Source organism: Diabrotica virgifera, chromosome 1, assembly GCF_917563875.1.
Source record: "Diabrotica virgifera virgifera chromosome 1, PGI_DIABVI_V3a".
Classification (NCBI taxonomy): Eukaryota; Metazoa; Arthropoda; class Insecta; order Coleoptera; family Chrysomelidae; genus Diabrotica; species Diabrotica virgifera.
In genome coordinates, this window is record NC_065443.1 from 6,500,963 (window position 1) to 6,525,438 (window position 24,476).

Sequence of the window (24,476 nt, forward strand, 5' to 3'; positions counted from 1 at the left end):
CGAGAATAGGACACTTTGGAGAAAAATCCCGAGACAGGTCGATTTTTATTTTTAAATTATGATTTCTTGACGTACATATATTATGATGAATACAGAGCGTTATCAAGAGAAATCAGAAAACAGTGCCGTAAAGATAAAGCTGATTACATCTCTCAAATACGCAGAGAGATAGAGGAACATGGCTGTCGAAATGAACCGAGGGACTTATTCCAGAAGATCAAACTCCTTACCAGAGAATATAAACCTCAAACGTGCTCTGTAATAGATAAGGAACGTAATTTAAAGACCGATGCTGATGAAATATTGGAAACATGGCGAGACTACTGTGGCGAGCTATATAAAAATAACGAGGTATCAGCAGAAAATCAGTGGCCTTCTGACTACCCTAGAGAACCTACTGTCTTACTCGCTGAAGTCAAAGATGCAATTAAATCACTAAAGAGAAATAAATCCCCAGTCATTGATTCCATACCATGTGAAATACTACAGTTACTAGGTGACAAAGGATTACATATCATCCATTCTATCTGTGTCGCTGTTTGGAATTCAGGAAAATGGCCATCTGATTGGTGTCCCTCAATTTATATCCCACTACACAAAAAAGGAACTACTACCAGATGTGAAAACTACCGCACATTGTCACTAATAAAACATGCTAGTAAAATCTTGTTGCATATCATCAAAAACAGATTAAAAACCTATCTACATTACTAAATACCTCAGAAACAAGCGGGTTTTGTAAAGGGTAAAGGTACAAGTAATCAATCAAAATAAAAACAGCCAAAATCGAATACCTCGGTCACATCATGAGGAACAGTGAGAGATATGGACTGCTGTAACTGGTCTTGCAGGGAAAAGTAGAGGGAAAGCGAGGACCAGGAAGGCGAAGGATTTCCTGGCTGAAAAATCTACGAACGTGGTTCAACACAACCACTACAAATCTTTTCAGAGCAGCAGTGTGCAAAGTGCAGATTGCCATGATGGTCGCCAACATCCGAAACGGATAGGCACTACAAGAAGAAAAGGTACAAGGGAACAAATCCTGGACCTGAGACAACTCATTGAAAAGTCTAGAGAATTTCAAGTACCTATGATTATATGCTTCGTTGGGTACCAAAAGGCATTTGATTGTGTTAGCTGGATAAATCTGTGGTCAATTTTAATAGAAATGGGCGCACCAATGCACCTGGTGACACTTATTAAAAATCTGTACCAGTCTAATATAGCGATAGTACGACTAGACCAGAAGTTCTCAAACCAATTCAAGACCGAGAGAGGTGACAAGGATGCGTGTTGTCACCTGACTTATTTAATATTTATGGTGAACATGCCATGAGGATGGTTTTAGAAGGATGGGCCGGTGGAGTAACAGTAGCTGGTAGGAAAATCTCCAATTTAAGATTTGCTGATGACACTACACTTATAGCAGCAAGTGAGCAAGAAATGTTTGATCTTCTGCGAAGAGTTGAGTACGAAAGCAATAAAGTTGGTCTGAAGATCAATAAAGCTAAGACAAAAATAATGGTGGTCGACAGATTTGACACTATTCAACTGACTAACATATTACAGGAATACCAGAGAGTAAACACCTTTGTCTATCTCGGGTCTAGTATAACTAACGATGGTAACTGTGATGGTAACTGAAAAAAATGCGATGAGTCGCCTAACTAAAGTTTGGAAAGACAGATCTATCTCTCAAAATATCAAGATGAGACTGGTGAATGCCCTTGTATTCTCAATATTTCTATACAGAGCAGATACTTGGACTCTTCGCGCATGCGAGCGCCAAAATATTGATGTCTTTGAGATGTGGTGCTGGAGAAGAATGCTGCGCATACCTTGGACAGCTCATAGGACAAACGTTTCCATTCTAAACCAACTCAATATTAAAAAAAGGCTGTCCACAATATGTCTGCAACGAATTCTTTGGTCACGTGGTTCGCAGAGGTGACGACAGTTTGGAGAGGTTAATTGTTTCTGGAAACGTTCTGGGGAGAAGATCAAGTGGACGATCACCAACTAGATGGTCTGACCAAATAAAGTATTCAGCTGAAAACTCATTCTGCGAAGCTCTTAGAGCAGCTGAAGATGGAGACCAATGGAGAAACATTGTTAGGAATATTGGAAGAAATCACGATCCTCAGTAATGGGGAAACGACAGGAGAGAGAGGAAAAGAGAGATATACATTATGACATAATAGCGACGTCATCGATTTAAGGGTGATGACATAATCGATGATTTTCTTAAATGGGATTAAGACCAGCTGAACTACAAATGAAGAAGTAGCTACTGGAAATAATGAACACAAGTCCTCATCTGGTCAATATAATCAAAATTAGAAAGAAGTCATATCTAGGACACATAATGCGCCATAGAAGGCAAAATCGAAGGCAAAAGGGATATAGGAAGAAAAAAAATCCTGGCCTCGTAACATCAGAGATTGGACTCACACAACAGGGAATGACTTAATTCATCAATCCCAGAATAAAGAGAAATTTGCCATATTGATTGCCAACCTCAATAGAGAAGGCATTTAGGAGGAGGAAGACAATAGGCCCCTATTCCTATTTAAAAAAATCGTAGATTACTTCATCACACCCAAATTAATGACGTCACTATTATGACATAAATGTCAAAAATCATAATTTAAATATAAAAATCTCGAAAGTCCCGAGATTTTTCTATAAAGTGGCCTGTTCTCGAAAAAATTAATTTATTCCATAATTTTGAACTTCTCTATAATATAAAGGATGTTAAGTAAGTCAATTCATTCTTTGTTTACAAACCATTTAGTATCGACGTGTCACAGTATCTTTTTTACACTGAAAGCAATCAACTATCGTGTAGTGATTGAATTTTTATTGAAGGTTTAAAATCAAAGGAAATTTATGAACGAATGTTGAAAGTGTATAAGAATTTTTCGCCTTCAATTAGTACAGTAAAACATGGGTTGCTGGTTTAAACGTGGTCGTACAAGCCTTGAAGACGATCTACGTTAAGGATGTCCAAAACTGGGTGATCGTAAATTGGTCCCAGCAGGTAGCAGATTAAATTAAAAACTTTCTACCCTTTTGTCAATGAGTAAATTCGGTCCCAACCATCTTAATTGCTAAGGGTTTTACAATACTTGGCTGCTTAATCGATTTCGTAGAAAGAAGTAGAAACTGTTGTCGACTTTGAAAAAGGTATCCATTAAGGCTGTAAAACAGGTTTGGCCTTTAGCTCAAGTAATAGGCTGCCGATTTCCTGTTTTTCAAGCATGATATAGAACATGTTATAGTCTGTTTAGCATGTAGGAATTAAGTAATGTAATAATTTTATGTACAGTTACACTAATTTTAACTTTATGTAATATATCAGAAATTATTCAATAGCTAACAAGATGTTATTATTTACTGAACCCCTCATAAAATACTTTACTGGGGACCGAATTTACATATGCAGTGTCAAGTAGAAACAAAGTTTGGGACCCAATTTACGTATTCCCCAAAAATAACACTAGAAATCGTAGAAATAATACTATACAGGATATGGTATTGGAAAATCGTCGAGTGACTGAAAGAAATTTAGTAAAAGAATTTAGAAAGTCCTAGGAATCTCATTGAGTAGTTTAGGAAATATTTTGACTGAAGTATTGGGCTTCAGAAAGCTGTGTTCACAATGAATGCCGATTTCGCTAACAATGGAACAAAAACACATTCGAATGTGACTTTCTCATCAATATTTAGAGTGTTTTACAAAGGATAAATAGTCTAAGAGCTAGTGAACCTTTTGACTAACGGTCGTCCTGTAAGGCTAAAAATTTGTAGAGTGATAATTCATAGCACACCAAAGCTAAAAACCATGACCTGGCAGGCCTCAGCGGTGCACGTGTATCTACCAGGTGAATCGAAAAGTGCAAATTTAGGGGGTAAAATAAACTTTCTCCTGTAAGGTTTAAATTTAAGTATGTGTTTGAGTAAGTCATTTAGAAGAAATGTGTACAATGACAGGCGATTCTGAAGAGCATAAGACCTTGCCAGGCGAGGGGAAAGATTAGGGGTTTTTATTAAAATTATTCTTTTTGCATCGAATAAATTTTTTTTAGGCTTTTTGAATCATTCCAAACAGAAAAGGTCCTTAGTTATTTTTCTCTTAAGTTAATAGTTTTTGTTATATAAGCGATTGAAAATTTTGAAAATTGCGAAATCGGCCATTTTTAACCCAAATCGGACATTTATCTAAAAATTTCAATATTGGCAAGGTACGCAGATATTCCTTAAACATTGATTGATGAAATCCCGAAGAGTTTTTTGCAATAAAATAACGAAAACCGCTTTGTTTTTTTAATTGCTAATCAAGCGGGCGCTACACTGTAGTATAATTGAGGACGTTTGAGCTTGCATAAATTCATTATCTCGAGAATGGGCAAATTTGAAGAGAAATCCTCAGACTGGTCGATTTTTATTTTTGAATTAGGACTTTTTGGTATATATATAATACTAGTGACGTCATCCATCTGGGCGTGATGACGTAATCGATTATTTTTTTAAATAAGAGTAGGTGTTGTGTGATAGCTCATTTGAAAGGTTATTTAATTCTCTATTCAGTAATATAAACATTAACATAATTATTTATACAGGGTGTACAAAAAAATTTTTTTCTTCTATTTGTCAAATTTAATCAAAGTTAATTTAATAAAAAAAATTTTTTTTGTACACCCTGTATAAATAATTATGTTATTGTTTATATTAGTGAATAGAGAATTAAATAACCTTTCAAATGACCTATCACACAACCCCTACTCTCATTTAAAAAAATCATCGATTACGTCATCACGCTCAGATGGATGACGTCACTAGTATTATATATATGCCAAAAAGTCCTAATTTAAAAATAAAAATCGACCTGTCTGAAGATTGCTCTTGAAATTTGCCAATTCTCGAGATAATGAATTTATGCCAACTCAAACGTCCTCACTTATACTACAGTGAAGCGTCCGCTTGATTAGCAATTAAAAAACAAAGGGGTTTCCGATATTGTATTGCAAAAAACTCTTTGGGATTTCATCAATCAATGTTTAAAGAATATCTACCTACCTTGGCAACTTTGAGATTTTTAGATAAATATCCGATTTGGGGTTAAAAATGGTCGATTTCGCAATTTTCAAAATTTTCAATCGCTTATATAACAAAAACTATTAACTTAAGAGAAAAATCACCAAAGACCTTTTCTGTTTGGAATGATTCAAAAAACTTAAAAAAAATTTGTTCGATGCAAAAAAAATAAATTTAGGAAAAACCCCTAATCTTTCCCCTCGCCTGGCAAGGTCTTATGCTCTTCAGAATCGCCTGTCATTTTACACATTTCTTTTAAATGACTTACTCAAACACATACTTAAATTTAAACCTTACAGGAGAAAGTTTATTTTACCCCCTAAATTTGCACTTTTCGATTCACCTGGTAGATACACGTGCACCGCTGAGGCCTGCCAGGTCATGGTTTTTAGCTTTGGTGTGCTATGAATTATCACTCTACAAATTTCTAGCCTTACAGGACGACCGTTAGTCAAAAGGTTCACTAGCTCTTAGACTAAAAGTAGATTTTGTGCATAGATTCATCATCAAGGATGAGACTTGGGTCTATCATCATAATCATGAATCAACACAAGAGGCTAAATGAGGCTCCGAAACGAGGTTGTGTCCAGAAATCGGTCAAGAATGAGTTAGAATCAGTTTTTGGGTAGGCGAGAGAAAGTTTGTTTATGGATTACTTGCAAACTGGTAAAGAAATAAATTATGGATATTATTGTAATCTTTTAGACCAGCTGAAGGAAACAATATGTGAAAAAAGACTCGGTTTGTAGAAGAAAAAAATCCTTCTTCATCAGGAGAACGCACCGTGTTATATGGGCATTTTAACAATGGCTTAAATCCATGAATCAAAGTTCGGATTATTGGAGCATCCACAGTATCCATCAGATTTGGCCCCTTGCGATTTCTATGTGATTATGCAATTTTCATCAAATGATGAGGTCATAACAGCTGTGGAAGCGTATTTTGCAGCCCTTTCAGATCCTCACTTCAGGGATGGAATTTACTTACTTACTTACTTACTTACTTAAGCCGTCTTCTTGTACCTTACGGTGTTGAGGTAAGTGGATAAATCAGACGTCTCCATGTCTTTCGGTCAGTAGCTAGTTTTTCTGCTTTTCTCCACCCAATATTTCTTTTTACGCAAGCCTTTCCAATATTTGCGTTCCACGTTCTTGCTGGCCTGCCTCTTCGTCGTTTGTTGTCAGATGCCGCTTTCCATACCCTCTTTACAGTTCTACCTTCACTCATTCTCGCCATATGTCCGAACCACGATAACTGTTTCGTTTCAAGTCTGTCTAAGTTCCTTCCAACACCGCACCTTTCACGTATGTCTTCATTTCTTATACGATCACGTCTGGTCACCCCGGATACCGCACGTAAAAATCGCATTTCGCATGCTTGAATTTTACTACGGATGTCCACTGTCCACGTTTCACTACCGTAGAGTAGCACCGGCTCGTATACAGTTTGAAATACTTTCATTTTTGTTTTCAGACTTACTTCTTTCTTCCTAATAAAACTTTTATTTAGTGCATAGTATAATTTTGTTGCACTCATTACCCTGCTGTTTATTTCTGGTTCTTTATTTCCTTGCCCATTCATTGTTGACCCTAGATACTTGAAGTCCTCTACTTGTGTAATGGTTTCATTATTCAGATTTACATTTATATTTTCTTGAGTTTTCGATATTACTAAAACTTGTGTTTTTTCATTATTTATTTTCATCCCATATTTCTTAAAGGCTTCATTCCAAACATTCACATTCACTTGCAAGTATTTTTCTGATTTTGCCACACTTACCAGGTCATCGGCATATATAGTATTTTTACTACAAAAACGTTATTACGTAGGTCAAAATTTTTGACGTAAGAGAACTGTCAAAATATTAGAATGTGACTTTCCATTACTGCCATGTTTATTATAAATATGGCAATAATGAAAAGTCACAATCTAATGCTTTGACAGTTCTCTTACGTCAAAAATTTTGACCTACGTAATAACGTTTTTGTAGTAAAAATACTATATCAACTCTGACACGTAAATTTGTTGAAGTTTATACACCATAACCCTAGTTCTATTTTACCTTACCCCTGCATTATTTTGCAATTTCGTCCATTAGAGTGATGAATAACAAAGGACTCAGAACACCACCTTGTCTTACACCTGTGCTTGTGTAGAATTCTAGAGATGAGCGATTGTTCGTTCTTACATTATTACGTGTACATTTATATATACTCTTTATTGCTTGGATTAACCTCGGTTTCACATTTCTACGGTCTAATATTTTCCAGATCTTGTTACGTGGCGCCCGATCAAATGCTTTTTCCAAGTCCATAAAACCGAGAAATAACTTCCTGTTATGCTCTAGGGCCTAGGGCTTTTTCTGATAACTGTCTCACCGTGAATATGAGATCGGTTGTACCTCGCCCTGGCCTAAAGCCGCATTGGCTGTCATCCAGTGTGGCCTCGATATTTTCACGCAGCTTTTTCTCTGGTATTATTTCGTAGATTTTACTAGCGACTACCAACAATGATATTCCCCTGTAGTTAGAACTCTTATGTTTATCACTTTTTTGTGTAATGGTAGAATAGTTGCAAGAGTCCAATCTCTAGGTATGCATCCGGTACGCCAGCAGCTCCTTATGATCTTCCATAGTAATTATTGTAAGCCTTCTCCTTCCATATATTTAATTAGCTCAGCCTTAATATTATCGTGTCCTGCAGTCTTGCCATTTTTAATTTTAAAATTGCTTCCCCGTATTCTTCGTATGTTATGTCATTATCATTTTGTTGTTCATTTAAATTATACTCCTCCCTGTCATTCTCTATTTCGTTGTTGTCTCCCATTAATAATTCCATAAAATGTTCTCGCCATCTTTCGGTAATCTCTTCATTTTTTAATAATATGTTACCATCTTTGTCCTCTAAACCTGTTACTCCGTTTGATTTCTTTTGTCTTAGATTTTTTAGGGTCCTATAGAGCAACTTCGCATTACCGTTACTATCACTTTCCATTTTATTTCCAAATTCTCCCCATTGACGATTCTTAGCTTCTTTAATTTTATTTTTAACCAGTATTCTCTGTTCCTTATATTCTTGATAATTACTTTCACTTTTATTGCTTATATACTTTTTCTACAATTTTTTCTTCTTCGATACTTCCAATTTTAAGGGATGGAATTTATAAATTGAAATTTCGTTGAAACAAATGTATTCAGGGAAATGTATTCAGAAAATTCAGGGAGACTATATTTAATAATAGTGTATTTTAAACCATAAAATTGTGTTTTTCTTATCGAACAGCAAACCTTATTGAACAACCTATAAATAAATAGTGTTTGACTTGATTCCAATGAAATCCACAAAAAAATTCGAGAACAAAAAATAAAAAGCCGCTGGATCATCCCAACGCCTTCTGTAACCATCCCAATCTCTTCTTTTTCAGCTAACTAGCAGGAGGCCAGCGTAATTAGAGTCTGTTCTATAAATCAATTGATAAATGGTTTTGCCACACCAGCAGGAACAGAAAAGATTACATCTCAAGGCCCATTTATGAAGTTTCGGAAGTTAGGTGCGATTGTGCGCCTAACCCGAAGGTACAAGGAGGGAGTAATGAAGCGAGAATTGCTTTTAAGGTAGTGTATATTGGATAAAATAAAAAAATTATATTAGTTGAGGTTAAAGTCGCTTTATTAAAAAACTAAAAATTGTTTTTTTATAAATTATTGGTAAAAGACTTAAGATTAGATAATATAGATTTATCGCCAACCGCCACTAAAGTCATTCATTATTGTACTCATTTGCCCTCATTTGCGGCAGTAAAGTAACACTTTATTGTACTGAAAGAAGAATTTTAGTTTACCTGTCGCGATTAATCGAGATTGAATGTAAGTGGTCGATGGCAGTAATCGATTATTTATTTGAGTTAACTTACAATTTATTTACTTTAATTATTAAAAATATTGTACAAAATTTACGCCACTTTTAATTAAACTTATGTCAAAAAGTGAAATTCTGTAGTATTTTCTAATTATATTCATACAAAATAAATCAAAACTTTACCGATTTAGTAATTATCCAACATTGATAACTAACTATTAAAAATCGAAAGCGGCCATCATGCTGAAGTCATCTGTCATCACTGTCATGAACATTTTATTACGTCTAAAATTTAAAAAAAAATTAAATTTTAAATTGTAAGTAAGTGTTAAAACCAATATCAAATTGTTGGCGATAAAATTTTGTATGCACCACGTCAGTAAAGACTCTTTATCGAACTCGTCTGTTATTCGCCTCGCTCACTAAGCTCGCTTTGCTCATAATATCAGACTCGTTCGATAAAGAGTAACTTTACTGACTTGGTACATAAATAACTATTGTTTGAAGATAAAAATACAAAGAATTAGAGTGAAAAATATGAAATTAATATACCTAATAGCACCATATACAGAAGAAGTGATTTTTGACCGATATATCGTAAACTACAGAGTGTAACCAAAACATAAGTCAAGTATTGATCTATATATTCTGGAGCTCAATTAAATCTAACTTACCATAAAAATCGATTTTTTCGAATATTTCGAGATCTATTTCATATTTCCTAATTAAAATAATTGACAAGTGATATCCTTATCACATATACGTATTCCTTTCACTACCTAGCCCATGGGATGTTCTAATAAGGTTTAGAGTCTTCCACTCAAAGCGGCTTAATTCCATACCTGGTAGGCGCTCATTCCTTCCATTTTTAGTGGGCGCTAAAATCTTCATTAGGCAAGTTCGTCACCATAGGCAACTACCTACTTCAAACACCATAAGCAAGTAGGTCAATCCTCAAGAAAACAGCTACACAACCTTATTGGAATCTTCCTCATTTAGCTGTCTTGCCGTAAGGAGTGGGGATGATATATGGTACATTTGTATGTATGGGACGTTATATGGGACACTGAAGTATTTACTGAAAACTATCAGACTCAAAACTGTCCATTTACCATTTAATTACTAAACATTTACTCCAAAGTAATCAATCACCGGTTGTATGATAGCAACTCAGCTACACGGCATGATACTATGTTACACGGTATAGTATTCAGAAATTTAAAGATACATTCGTCCCTCCCATCAGTTAGATTATTGTACACTACTGTAGTTTTTAAATGTTGTTGACTGATCTGTCTGATCTGTCTGATCTTGACTGATCTGAGTCTGTTCACGAGTAACTTCTCAAGCAGTTTGTAACATGAGCTCAACAGCTTAGCGGTAGCTTTCGACAACCTTTTTAGAGTTTATTGGGTTTAAGATCTGAAATTATTTTTGCTTTTGTGAAACCCGCTGGCACAGATCCTGTTGTAAGGATATTAGAGTAGAATTTACTTGGCCACATTCATGCGTGTTTCTCACACTGTTTTAGGATCTCTGCGTAGATTACGGTAAATCCTGGTGCTTTTCCAGATTTGGTATAGTTTAATATCTTACTCACCTCCTATATTTTAAAGGGATTGTAGTATTCAGGGTAGGTTCCGGTTGTTCGGCGAATGTTTCTTAGTATTTTTCAATTCCCGTATGGTGTTCTTTCGTGAGATACATAAAAACCAATAGACTAAGATGGGTAGGCCATGCGGTACGGAGTGATGACGACAGACTGATTAGCAATGTGTTTTGGGAAAGATCAGACGGTAGAAGATCGGTAGGATGGCCTAGAAAAAAGTGGAAAGATACAGCCAGAAAACACCTGGAGAAAATGGAAGTGAGACCATGGAAAATAGTAGCACAGGATCGGAACCAATGAAAGACAATAGTAAACGTGATAAAGACTAACGAAGTATTGTAAAAACCAAAGATGATATTGATGATGTATGGTGTTCTTTAACTTTTGGGGCTTTGGAGAGTTTTACAACCCGTGCAGCTATTTGGATGGTGTAATTTTCTGCTGTCAACGAGTCAGAAGGTTGGAGCTGTCCAGTTCCTTTAAGAGACTGCATACTTTCCTGCTTGAATTTTGGAGTCTATACTTTATGTCAGCGGTTCTCAATCTTTTTGAGTCAGGTACCACCAAATACTTGTTATTATTTTTGGTACCACCTAACTAAAATACCTATCTAGCTAGGTGATCTAATTACCTATAATTGTGCCAATAGTGGTGCTGATATTTTGGCTGTTTTGAGTTTTGTGTACCACCTCAAATAATGAAATGTACCACCAGTGGTACATGTACCACAGATTGAGAACCGCTGCTTTATGTCATTTCTTCTCATTTCTTGCGTCATTGAACATCTCAGTTATTAAGAAGTTTATCTTCAGTTTTGGGATCACCATTCTCTTCGTAAATCTATAGTAATTTGAACTCTTAGGGGGAATCAACATAACAATGTTGTCCAGTTCATCAATGGACTTCACCCAGTTAGTATTTTTGAAGTTCCATCTTGGTGTATGGGTGCAGTGAGTAATTGGGACTTTATAGCCTAATTCAAGAACTATGGGGCAGTGCTGGCTGTGTGAAAAGTTATTTAGAACTTGTCTTGAAACTGAAATGGGACGATTATAAGCGACATAACTATCCATAAATATTGTGAGACGAAAGTTTTCATATAAACAATAAAGAAAGTCGTAAGAAAGTCGAATAAGCTTTCTAATTTTTATTTCATGCTGTTTATAGGTATCATAAATATTTTGAAATCACAATATCCATCATAGCTGCAACTCTTTGTTGAGAGTTGACACAAAGCCAGTAGAAATAACGAGCAAGCCGAACGCGAATGCACACAGACAATCAAAAATTTATAATAAACCCACTTCTATTCTATTCTAGCAGCCCGAGTAGAAAGTAGAAGAGACGTAAAGTAGATAAGAAACGAAGTCGAAGTTGTTGAAAGGCGAACAGTGAAGTACAATTTTAAGGTTATAAACTTTACACAACTGGCGATTTCAAAATTTAATCAGGAATATTGGATTGGAATAAAGTGGAGTGAAATTTGTGCAGTGTTTTGTTATACAATATGGTGCAGATAAAAGAAATAAATTCGTTAGGTAGTTCGTAAGCAGACGATTTTAAGGAAAAATCCCGAGACCGGTCGATTTTTATTGAAGTTATACTTCTTTAGGCGAGTTGGGAGTAAATTTATATGTGCGCGAATTCATCAAAAGTTATGGTTCTGAGCGCAGCTGAAACGTTAAACGTGCTCTGATTGGGTAATTACAATGACCTGTCAATAATTGTTCAATATTATGTTGGCTATGGGTAAACAAATGTTGTACATATTAGTTTTTATTGTTGTGAGGACAGAGAAAAAAAGCAAGATTATAATTATTGTAGTGACTTTTTAAATAGTTTTTAAAAGCAACAGGTAAGTACGTAATTGTAAATGTTTCAGTATCGTAATAAAAATTACATAGGTACCTACCTATTTGGAAAATGTAAAATAAACCTACTAGGTCTGGATCCCGCGTATGAAAAAAAGTTGATTAATAGCAAGCTGAAAATTTCTTAATAGCTTAAGGGTATCTAGTCGGACAAACTTTGATATATGGGAACACTGGAAAAGGGAAGTTTTAATTGTGGAACAGGTTAAAAATTTGGAACGGTCAGACCACGAAAACGTCACTTGTATTTTGTCCGACAGTACTTTCAATTGATTTGTTACCCTTTCATTAAACTCTCATACAAAAATCAGACTGCTATTTATCGCCTGTCATAATTCCTTTTATTTGACATATTCTACGTGTTCCACTCATTATAATTCCCATTTGGTGATAAATAGCAGCCTAATTTTTGCATGATTGTTTAATGAAAGGGTAACAAATCAATTGGAAGTTCTGCAGGACAAATTACATGTGACGTTTTCGTGGTGTGACCGTTCCAAATTTTTAACCTGTTCCACAATTAAAACTTCCCCTGTTCCGGGGTTCCTATATATCAAAGTTTGTCCAACTAGACACCCATTAACAAATTTTCAGCTTGCTATTAATAAACTTTTTTTCATACGCGGGATCCAGACCTATACCTAGTATGAAGGTAATGCTTTGATTTACATAATTTGATTACCAACAAAATTTCTACCAATATTCAATATTGTTTTCATAGTATATGTTTTGTTGTATTTTAATATTTCAATTCCACAAAAATCAAACTAATCTGGTTAAATAAAGGCATTTTATATTTGTTGATCTTTGACTCGTTGAATTGATGTGTTGTGGAGTTCAACTACATAGACTCCCCATGTCTCTACATTCATCATCCTTTATTCCTTGCAAATTTTAGAAAAAATGGGTAATAGGCATAATAGACTAAGAGCCGCTATAGGTGAAATTTCTTAATCATTTTAGGCACGATGGGACCCTATAACTTAAATAGGAGAACCTAAAAGAAAACATTTGAGCACTGTGCCGTCACTTTTCAGTGGCACATGCGTCTACAGTGGCGCATCAAACTTTCCACTTATGGACGGGATACATAAATTAAAAAATACCCTCCCTCATTACCAGAATTTAATTTTTTCATTTTTTTAAGTTCTATGAGATTAAGACATAAGATTCATCATAATTTTAACCCACCACCCCCTTCTCCCTGCCCCCACCATCAAAAACTTTATTTTTCGATTTTATTTTTTTTGGTGGGATGCAATCAATTTTAAAATTTCAAAAAATTCACAAACATAGTTAAGGCTTTTATAAAACACGTCTATTTTTTATAGACCTGTAGGTTGAGTGTACATAACCTCAAAAAAATTTAAAATTTTTTTTTTGAAAAAAGTATATAACTTTTTTTTGAGGATAGCTGCAGATCTAATTTTTTCTTAGTCTTGTGTATTTTATCAAACACTATGGTTCTAATTTTTTTCAGATTTTTCTGTAACGCTGGTCACCTTCAAAAATCCAAAAAACTGTTTTTTAAGGGGGTTTTGGGGGGTTTGAACGTGTTTTTCTGATTTTTAAATATTCTAAAGAACTCAGTTAGTTCAAGTTACATATAACCTATAAAAACAAAATTGATTTGATATATTATGAAGTCTATCAAATAGGGAAAATCCCCCAAAACCCCCCAAAAAACAATTTTTCGGATTTTTGAAGGTGGGGAGCCTTACGGAAAAATCTGAAAAAAATAAAGAATATAGTGTTTGATAAAACACATAAGATTAAGAAAAAATTAGACCTGCAGCTATTCCTCAAAAAAAGTTATACGCTTTTTTGAAAAAAAAGTTTATTTTAATTTTTTGAGGTTATGTACACTCCACCTATGGGTCTGTAAAAAATAGGCGTATTTTATAAAAGCCTCAGCTATGCGTGTGAATTTTTTGAAATTTTAAAATTGATTGCATCCCACCAAAAAAAATAAAAACGAAAAATGAAGTTTTTGATGGTGGGGGCAGGGGGAAGGGGGTGGTGGGTTAAAATTACGTTGAATCCTATGTGTTAATCACATAAAACTTAAAAAAATAAAAAAAATTGAATTTTGTTAGTAAGGGAGGGTAACTTTTAATTTATTTAGCCCGTCCATAAGTGGAAAGTTTGATGCGCCACTGTCGACGCATGTGCCACTGAAAAGTAACGGCACAGTGTTCAAACGTTTTCTTTTAGGTTCTACTATTTAAGTTATAGGGTTCCATCGTGCCTAAAATGATTAAGAAATTTCACCTATAGCGGCTCTTAGTCTATAAGAGAGAATCTGTTTCCGAATAAAGAAATCCAAAGATTTTATTTTTAAATATTTATTTGTTTGAAAATGGAGTCTTTTGGGTTTCGTCGTTTCTTTAATTTGGTTAACTTCAGAACTGTCAAAAGTTTAAAACGTTCAGTTGGTCTATCTTCCAATATGATGCAAATGTCTCCGTAGCCTAAAGAAAATTTTTAAAAAGTAGTAAGTATTAAAATTAGTTTAATATTTAAATAAAATGTAAATAGACTGTTTAAATATATTATTTTGGTTGAAATCATAATAATAGAAGTATAACTTCTTCACACACATTCTTTTTTTAAATTATGATTTTTTGTCATGTATACCATACTATTGACGTCATCCATCTGGTCATGATGACGTAATCGACAATTAATTATTAAATGAGAATAGGGGTCGTGTGCTAGCTCGTTTGAAATGTTATTCAATTGTCGGTACCTAATATAAATTAATATTAATACTAATAATTATTTATACAGGGTCGCCAAAAATTATTTTAATTAACTTACTTACTTACTTACTTATTCCTCTTCACTCCATGCGGAGCATAGGGCATAAACTGTCTGCCTCCATTCTATACTATCTTTTGCACTCATCTTTATTTCTGTCTAGATTTTCCCAATAGCATTAATTTCTTTCCCGACACTTCTTTTCCACGTTTCTACGGGTCTACCTGGTCTTCTCTTTCCATGTGGTGTGTATTCTAGAACTTGCCTCGCTATGTCTGTCAGGTCTCCTTAGTGTGTGCCCCATCTAACTTCATTTCAGTTTGCATATATTGTCTTAGATATAGGTTCCTGCTTAGTTCTTGTCCATAACTACTGGTTTGATATTCGGTTTGGCCAGTAAATGTTAAGAATCTTCCTTAGGTATTTATTCCGGCACCGAAGGGTATTAAGGTACCAAAGATGTTATTCTCCGCCGTGGATACCGTTGTGGTCTTCATCCGTGAGCCTGGACAAGGGACCCTAAGCACGTACTAGTTTCCTGGGCCAGGAAACTCCTGAAATCTGCGGAGGGCTGGGATTGATTCAGTTTACCTGGTGTCCAAAAGAGTTCCTATACGCTACCCTACCCGTTACCCGCTTTAATCACATGAACGTAAAAAAAATGAAAAAAAAATTCAACTCTGGTTGTGAGGGCATTTTGCTCAATGCAACAGCTCAAAAGAAAATGAAATATAGTCGAACCCCGATAAGTCGTCCCCTGATAACCCGGAAGTCCGGCTAACCCGGACAGATTTTCATCAGACAAACATTTCAACAATTCAAAATAAAAATGTATGTATGTAATATAATATTTGAGAGATAATGTGTATTTGTGTTTTTTGAACAATACGATAATAAAAATGACTCATGGCACACGGCAGCATGGCAGAGCGACGCTCTGCCATATATGTATGTAATATAATATTTGAGAGATAATGTGTATTTGTGTTTTTTGAACAATACGATAATAAAAATGACTCATGGCACACGGCAGCATGGCAGAGCGACGCTGGTGTCGGCCGGTATGCGCTCGACCATTTTGCACCCTTACCTGAAATCGGCCGGTTTGCACTCTAACACTTTCTTAATGGAGATGTATAGCTAATTATTTTCTTATATCGACCATTTTGCGCTCTCTTGTAATCGACGTTTAATTTTATTCTACCATAACGATCAGGTAACGGTTAGGCTAGTAAAATTAGTTTTAAAAAATCATAAAACTATAAAATAATAGATATAGTCTAGATGATGTGCACAGCAATTGGAAGGTGGAAACACAAAAAATCTTAGTCTTTGTACTCACTTTATAATGCTAAAAAAATCACGGCTTTTAGATTTCAATGCCTATTTTTTTATAATTCTCATTATAGAAACACATATAGAAACATGGATAATTTTGTTTTAATTACTTGCTTGTCGCCTGTAGATATAGTAAACATTGCGATAAGCTTTTATTTTAACATTTAAATTTAATTTAATATCTCACTGAAATATGTGGTTCTTGATAATATTATGAAAATTAATGTCTAAAGACGGAAATACCCGAAAGTTAAGTTAGGACCGAAGGGTTGGGTCTTCTTCCTTCCCCACAGATTTTGAGTCAGGTAGATTCACCAGACTATTATTGTAGAATGAAATTAAAATTATATTGCAAGAGAGCGCAAATCGGCCGATTAAGGAAACTATAGTAGTTAGATATTTCTATTATGAAAATTGCAAAGCGCAAACCGGTCGATTTCAGGTAAGGGCGCAAAACGGTCGAGCGCAAACCGGGCGTATTCAGCGACGCTCACTGTCTTGAATTATCTGAAACAACAGGCACCTGTAGTAGTATTCCCTTATTTATTTCAATCAAACTGTCTTAGCATTGTTTAAAAAAGACTAAAAGACTATTTAAAAAATTCTTTTTTAAACAATGGTCTTAGTCTTCACTGTTCTAAAATAACATAACATCGTTCTGATTGCGACTTTATTGTTGTAGTACAGTCTTATATTGTTCGCTTCCGTTTGCTTAGGTTTGTGTTTACGTGTTTTTAGTAATTTAGATTTAGATTCAATTCTAACGGAGTTTATCTGTAGTATTTTATTAATTTTTACCATATTCTCCGGCTAACCCGGATCGGTCGCGGTCCCAATTAATCCAAGTTATCGAGGTTCCACTGTATTTAATATAAAACAACGAGGAAATGAAATGTTTTTATCTAATTTTACTCTTGTCTGACTCAGACAAAAATGTTTCAGAGTTTAATTTATTTTGTGCTATGAATAATTAGATTAGGTTTGTGTGCAAATCGTTTTTAATGAAGCTCAAATTGATTTCCGTACGTTACTGACTGAGAATGCGACGGCCTCATTATAACGGGATGGAAGAAATCATGGAAAACAGAAAACAAAGCAAAATTAGTCGCGAGGCGCTATTAATTCCATTCGAGGGGAGTTCTGAAGGAATATCAACAAAGAAGTGGATAATTTATTTTTAGTCCAGGCTGTATGCTCTCCCCCGTTAGGTAAGTTATTCTGATTGGCCTTTTTTGGCACTCGCTCTCTCTTGTCGTTTCCCATTTACTGAGGATCGTGATTTCTTCCAGTATTCCTAACATTATTTTTTCCGTTGGTCACTATCTTCAGTTGCTCTAATATCTTCGCAGAATGAGTTTCCAGCTGAATTCTTAATTTAGTTGGACCATCTAGTTGGTGATCGTCCTCTTGATCTTCTCCCCGGAACGTTTTCAGACACAATCTCTCCAAACTATCGTCACCTCTGCGAATCACGTGATCAAAGGATTGCAGAGTTCGTTGCAGACATGTTGTGGACAGCCTTTTTTTTCTCGAGTTGGTTTAGAATGGAAACGTTTGTCCTATGAGCTGTCCAATGTATGCGCAGCACTCTTCTCCAGCACCACATCTCAAAAGCATCAATTTTTTAGCCCTCGCGTGTGAGAAGAGTCCAAGTCTCTGCCCCGTATAGAAATATTGAGAATACAAGGCGGAAAATTATTTAAACAATTTTTTTAAACAAATACAAAAAATCAATTTTTTCACTTTGGGAATTTTTTTAGATTCTTTGGATCATTCTGACCAAAAAAAGTGTCTTCTGATTTTTCTCTAAAATTGATTGTTGTCGAGTTATATGCGATTTAAAATTTAAATGCGGTTAAAAATTATTAACTAGTTTTGATGGGAAATAAGCGACAATTTTACTAAAAAAAATGATTTTCTTAACGTTTTGAGGCCCAAATCGGGTGGCGTTGTCTAAAAAATATATATTTTTTTTTAATTTTTTTTTTTTTGATAACCACACCCGATTTGGGCGTCGAAACGTTAATAAATTCATGTTTTTTTAGTAAAATTGTGGCTTATTTCCCATCAAAACTAGTTAATTGTAAAAATGCCACAAGAAAATAGTTTCAGACAAACATTAAAAATTATTATTGTAAAAGTCAGGAAGTGACCAAATAAAACAATTTGATCACTTAAAACCCTACAAGATCCTGAAGAAATTTTTGTCATTATTTTATTACTAAGCTGTTATTTTTAATTATTACCAATAAGCGCTAAGCGCGTATTAGACAGCCGGCAACGGTGAGTGTGAGTGCGAAAGAAATGCACCATTCCGACCGTCCAATTTTTTCCCACTCGCACTCACATTGATAGTCGCTTCAATACGTGCTTAGCGCTCATTGTTAATAATTGAAAATAACAGCTTGTTAGTAATAAAATAATGACAAAAATTTCTTCATGATTTTGTAGGGAGGGGGGCGTTTGGATTTGGTCACTTTCTGACTTTATAATAATAATTTTTAACCGACTTATTAAGCTTTGAAAATAGCCATTTACGCGTTTTTCAAATTGTAAATCGCATATAGGTAACTCGACAACAATCAGTTTTAGAGAAAAATCACAAGAAACCTTTCTTGCTCAGAATGACCCAAAGAATCTAAAAAAAATTTTCCGAAGTGAAAAAACTGATTTTTTGAATTTGTATAAAAAAAATATTTAAACAATTTTCCGATCGCGATACCTCCTGGCACTTTGTGGATTTGTTATAAGAACCTGAGTAATTTGTACAAAAAAAAACGAATCGGAATAATTTATCTAACGGGGGCGAGCATACAGCCTGGACTAGAAGGAATATCAAGAAAGAAGTGGATAATTTATTTTGGCCCGGCGACTGCCAGAAAAATATTTAATCTAGTTTTTGAAGGTTTTCGTTATCAAAATAAGGATAAAGGCGTTTTATTGTTAACGGTCCAATTAGGGAAGAATGTGGAATAAACAATCTTGGGAGAGCAGATTATATCTACGGAAGTTTTGGTGTATTTAATGGCAGAAATGTCCCTTTATCAGCGGTGGTCGTGCCAAAATATTGTAATTATTTTTAAATACTCTGTTAACTTCCATTGTTTTTTAACGGTTAGTTTTATCTTACACATTTCTGCTAATAGACCAGGGCAGCATTCTGATTTTAGCAGAAAAAGTATGATAACTTTACCAAAATTACAAATTTACAAATGTATTGTTATATAATTTTATGGGGAAAATTTAGAGAATTATATAAGATATAAGATATAAGAAAGAAGTTAATTTTAATATCTCCTGAAAATTTGACAAGACAGAAAATTTGTATACAACACTATTTGAAGAGCTTATTGCAACATAATGGTAAGCCACAAAATAATAAAACCGAGATATCAATGTTTAAAGTTTTAAAAAAATCTAAAAAATATTGGTTTAAATGTAAAAACCTGAACGCTTGTTAGTTAGTTATATTAGTTATTAAAATACATGTACATTTATTATTTCACAAAAAAAACACATATTTATATTAAAAAAATAAGTTTATTAAAAAAAAATGTGGCTTAACATATTCTTAAATTTAAAAAATCGCAATACAAAAAAATCAACTAAGTTATGTTTCTACTATTTCCACTTCTTCATTAACTTCAGAAGCTGCGTTTAACTGATTATAAAAAGTGTGGTACACTGGCGGGATATAAATAAACTTTTTATATTGTCCAGTTTATTTTTCGCAATTTTCAGAGGTTCATTATATTTCTTGGGAATGTTTGACAACTCTATTATTGCAGGTCTGCCTTTCCGTAAAACGGAATTTTCTTCGCCAATTTCACGTGAACTAATAATCGTCTTGGTTTTCTTAGAAGTATACTGCTGTCCTGAATTACGGCTTCTTTTTCTTTCATTTCGATCATAGTGTTCCTCATTTCGTTGTCTCCATCTTGTTGGTTTTTTCTTCTCTGAATTAACCTCCTTATCTTTAAAAAGCCTGGGTATTGGTTCCTGCAATTCATCCTAGAACAACAAAAGAGACTGTATTACACTCTAGAATTTGCGAATATTTCAAAAATTTTATATCAATAACTCGATAAGCCACATGGCATACCATATTGTTCCATGTAATATATATGAATATTTTTGTGCAAAAACATGGTAAGCCAAAAAATCAGAAAATAAAGCTTACCTCACTAGATTGAGACGGAAAATCATCGCCACTGGGCTTATGGTCTTTGTCTGCTACACTGTCATCCCTATCATCAATAAAATTGACATTTAAACTGCTATTTTCGCTTAAAACCGCTCTTAATTCAGCACGTGCACCTGATGTCGGCGCCATTTTAATGTGGCTTACCACGTTTTACGCGAAAAAGTGAACAGAAATGGGCGATTGTATAAACACGATACAGCAATAACTCCGCCATCTATTGCAGTAATCACCAAATAATTTTTATATGGCTTAACATAGGTTTCTTCAAATACATAATGCAATAAAAGAGAATTCTGTAGAATTGTGGCTTACCATTATGTTGCAATAAGCTCTTCATTTGTTCTTAATAAATAAAAGTAGGGAGGTAATGTTGAGACAATGCTTGTGATTGGCAAAAGGGACCGATGGAGGGAAAATAGAATGGTTGAGTCTGAGTTTGATGAGGGAAACAGTTTTACTGTGTAATTAAGATCTGAAGAGACCAGTCGAGTTTGGAAAGTAGTGAAATTGTGTAAAGTGGTTAATTTGATGGCCGTGTAAGCAGATTTCTGTTGAGACGAAATCGTGATCGAGTCGAGAAGTAAAATCTCCTCGTGTCCGAATAGATTCCAGTTTTGTGTCTGGAACGAGTAGCCGGTTTGTTTCAATTTTGCACACGATATCGAGCTGAGAGGAAAAATCTTGGAATTATAAAGATTAATATTATTTGTATCACGTTAGAGACTAAATTGAGGAGAGATTTCAAGCGAGTGCTGTTTTGTTTGGGAAACAGTTTGTACAAGAAGAACAGTTGCAGCATCCGAGGAGCACGTGTAGGAAAAACGAGGACAACACAATCCATGAGAAAAAGTTAAGAAGATACATAAGGTTAGTCAGATTATTTGTGAAAAGAGAGAGTTGTTTGATATTACATACCATATTTGTTTTTTTGTCAATTTAACAGTTTTACAGCATAATTTATTCATTTATAAATTCATAGAGGACATAAGTAATCTATTTAAAAGGTGAAAATTAAATTTTGTTTTTATTTTTATAATATTAAGAACAGTCTACCGAAACATTTAAATAAAATTTTGTTAAAAGAAAAGGAGATAGTAGAATTACAGATTATTTTTAGTAGATAATAGTTATTTTCCTAACAAGTGCAGAAAGTCATACTTTTCCGCACGCGACTGCAGTTTGCCAAACGACGCGAAGCGAGACTTTCTGCAACAGTTAGTAACAATATTTTTTCTACGAGTCGTTAAAAAATGACCAAATCTTAATAAATTAATTTAATTAATATGAAAATACATACACAAATTAATTCTTTGACAAGGTGATTAAAACCAAACTTTCAGGTGCTGTCAGCATAATTCGTTAGCATGATCACGCATGACGACGATCTTGCTTTCCATGACGACGATTCAAAACCACTGTTATTGTCTACTGATTTGACTTTCGAATATTATGTCAAAATAATTTTATAACATTTTATACAATTTTACATTTTACATTAACAATTTTATAAAACATGAACACAATCAGATACATTTGAAATAAATTAGTAAATAATATCCAAATATTAGTTCATCATATGTATTATAATTATTTTAAGGCCATATTAAAATATCTAAATTCAGTGCGGAAAAGTAAAACTTTCTAACCTAAAACGCGTGCGCGAAAGTAGACATTTTTGCACGCTCGTAGAAAAAATATTTTAACTAGAGAACAAAGTTTTAGCATACATTTTAAATCTTATATTTATGGTAAAGTATATGAATAAATAGTATTCATAAAATTTATATGATTGTGAGCATATTTATTTTCCCTGTTTTCTCCTGGATGAAGTAAGCAACGAGAAATACTAGAAGCCACAAACTAAAGGTGATATATTAAAATCAATTAGCCCTGAGAACATTTTATTATTGGAAAGATTTATTCAATTTTGGTTTTGTTTCCATGAGTAGCAATTAAAATAATTAATTATTAATTAATTGAATTGATAAGATACTGATCAATCTCATAAATGAGAGAAAATATAGAGCACAATAGTATATTTGTCACAAAAATAAGAACACAGATGCCATTAGTGTAAAAACTGAGAAACACACTGTCATTCTGCAGGAAATTATTTAAAAGTACCTACTGCTCTTCATTATTTAACAGACTCATGCTAAAGTCTTTTTTATAGACCTTCTTATAATCTAAACTAATCTCAAGTGAATTTATTTTTTTACGAACGTCATAAGTCGAAATAATTTATTGCTAATTGGGTTCAACAATTCAAAAAATTCTAATAATTTTCTAAAATACTGATATAACTGAAACAAATACTAGAATTCATTTTAAATTTTAACCTCACCTTATTTAAAAAAGACTGATACAATTCAAAATACTGAATTTATTGAATTATCTTATTGTGTTTTTGAAAAAAAGATGGCATATGTCAAAACAGTAAATAATAAATTTTTCTTTAAATAAAATATGAAAAGAGTATGCTCTTTTTTAAATACTGACATAACTAAAAAAGATGCAGTGTTCCACATAAGAAGTACGTTCACTTAGCATATCTGGAAAGCACTGAAATATGACAATACAAATATGACATAATTGTGCAAAATGTCGAACCAACTTTTCGAATAACAAAAACCACACTTCTGTCATCTGACATATAGAATATTTGAAATATTTCACTAGCATATTCCATTTTTACCTTTTTTGAGATATAACGATATTCTTCCAAGGCACCGAATTATACTGGAATTATTTTGGGGGTTGTTAACAAACAGAGCGGAACATTACATAAATTTTAAGTTTCTGAGATCCCTTAGAAAAATATTAACATAAAAATCACAATAAAATATTTTCACTGGGAGGGGTAGAAGGACAAAGCATACGCCAAATTAAATTGTTAATAAGCTTTTACGAACCCGAGTAGGGTGAATACGAAACCACATTCATAAAAAAAATTTATTCGTCCTGTGGGAAAGGGTTTGCGGACCAACAACTAAGCATACTTTATGCGTAATGCTACACTCATTTTTAATATATCAACTTCTTTACAATACTGACACAACTCAAAATAACGCATTATTCTCCACAGAAAGTATTGTATTATCTTATTTTGTTTTTGACAAAGGATGCCCTCAAAATAGTAAACTGTTCTTTAAATAAAATATGATAATACTTCTGTATTTTTAATACTGACATAACTCAAAAAGATTCAGTGTTCAACAAAAAAAGTACGCCCACTTAACATATCTGGGAAGCACTGAAGTATGAAAATATTGTGCAAAATGTCGAACCAACTTTTCGAACAACAATAATGACACACCTGCTATCTAACGGCAATAGGCATAAACCAACTTTATGCAATAACCCAAAAAATATAGAATATTTGAAATCTGTTCACTAACATGGTCCATTTTTTACTTATTTCGAGATATGACGGTCTCCTTCCACGGTAGCAAATTATATTGGAGTTATTTCGGGAGCTGTTAACAAACAGAGCGTAACATTACATAAATTATAAGTTTGTATGATCCCTTAGGAAAATATTAACATAAAAACCACAATAACATACTTATAATATCCCTACTGAGAGGGCAGAAGGCCAAAGCGTACGCAAAATTAAATTGTTAATAAGCTTTTACAAGCCAGAAAAGGGAGAATACGAAACCGCGTTCATAAAAAAAATTGATTCGTCCTGTGGGAAAGGGTTTGCGGACCAACAACTAAGCATACTTAATGCGTGATG

The 24,476-nt window shown here is 33.9% G+C and overlaps 2 protein-coding genes across 3 annotated transcripts in view; both read right to left on the reverse strand.

Moving 5' to 3' along the window:
• Positions 1-24,476, reverse strand: part of LOC114335340 (uncharacterized) — a 372,740-nt gene that overhangs the window by 151,566 nt on the left and 196,698 nt on the right. The gene's annotated exons all lie outside the window — the stretch shown is intronic.
• LOC126881951 (uncharacterized) lies at positions 20,191-21,051 on the reverse strand. Its single transcript, XM_050646694.1, has 2 exons — positions 20,714-21,051; positions 20,191-20,544 (listed from the first exon to the last, which is right to left on the reverse strand). Exons 1-2 carry the CDS (start codon positions 20,864-20,866, stop codon positions 20,191-20,193), a joined length of 507 nt encoding a protein of 168 aa, XP_050502651.1. The 5' UTR covers positions 20,867-21,051.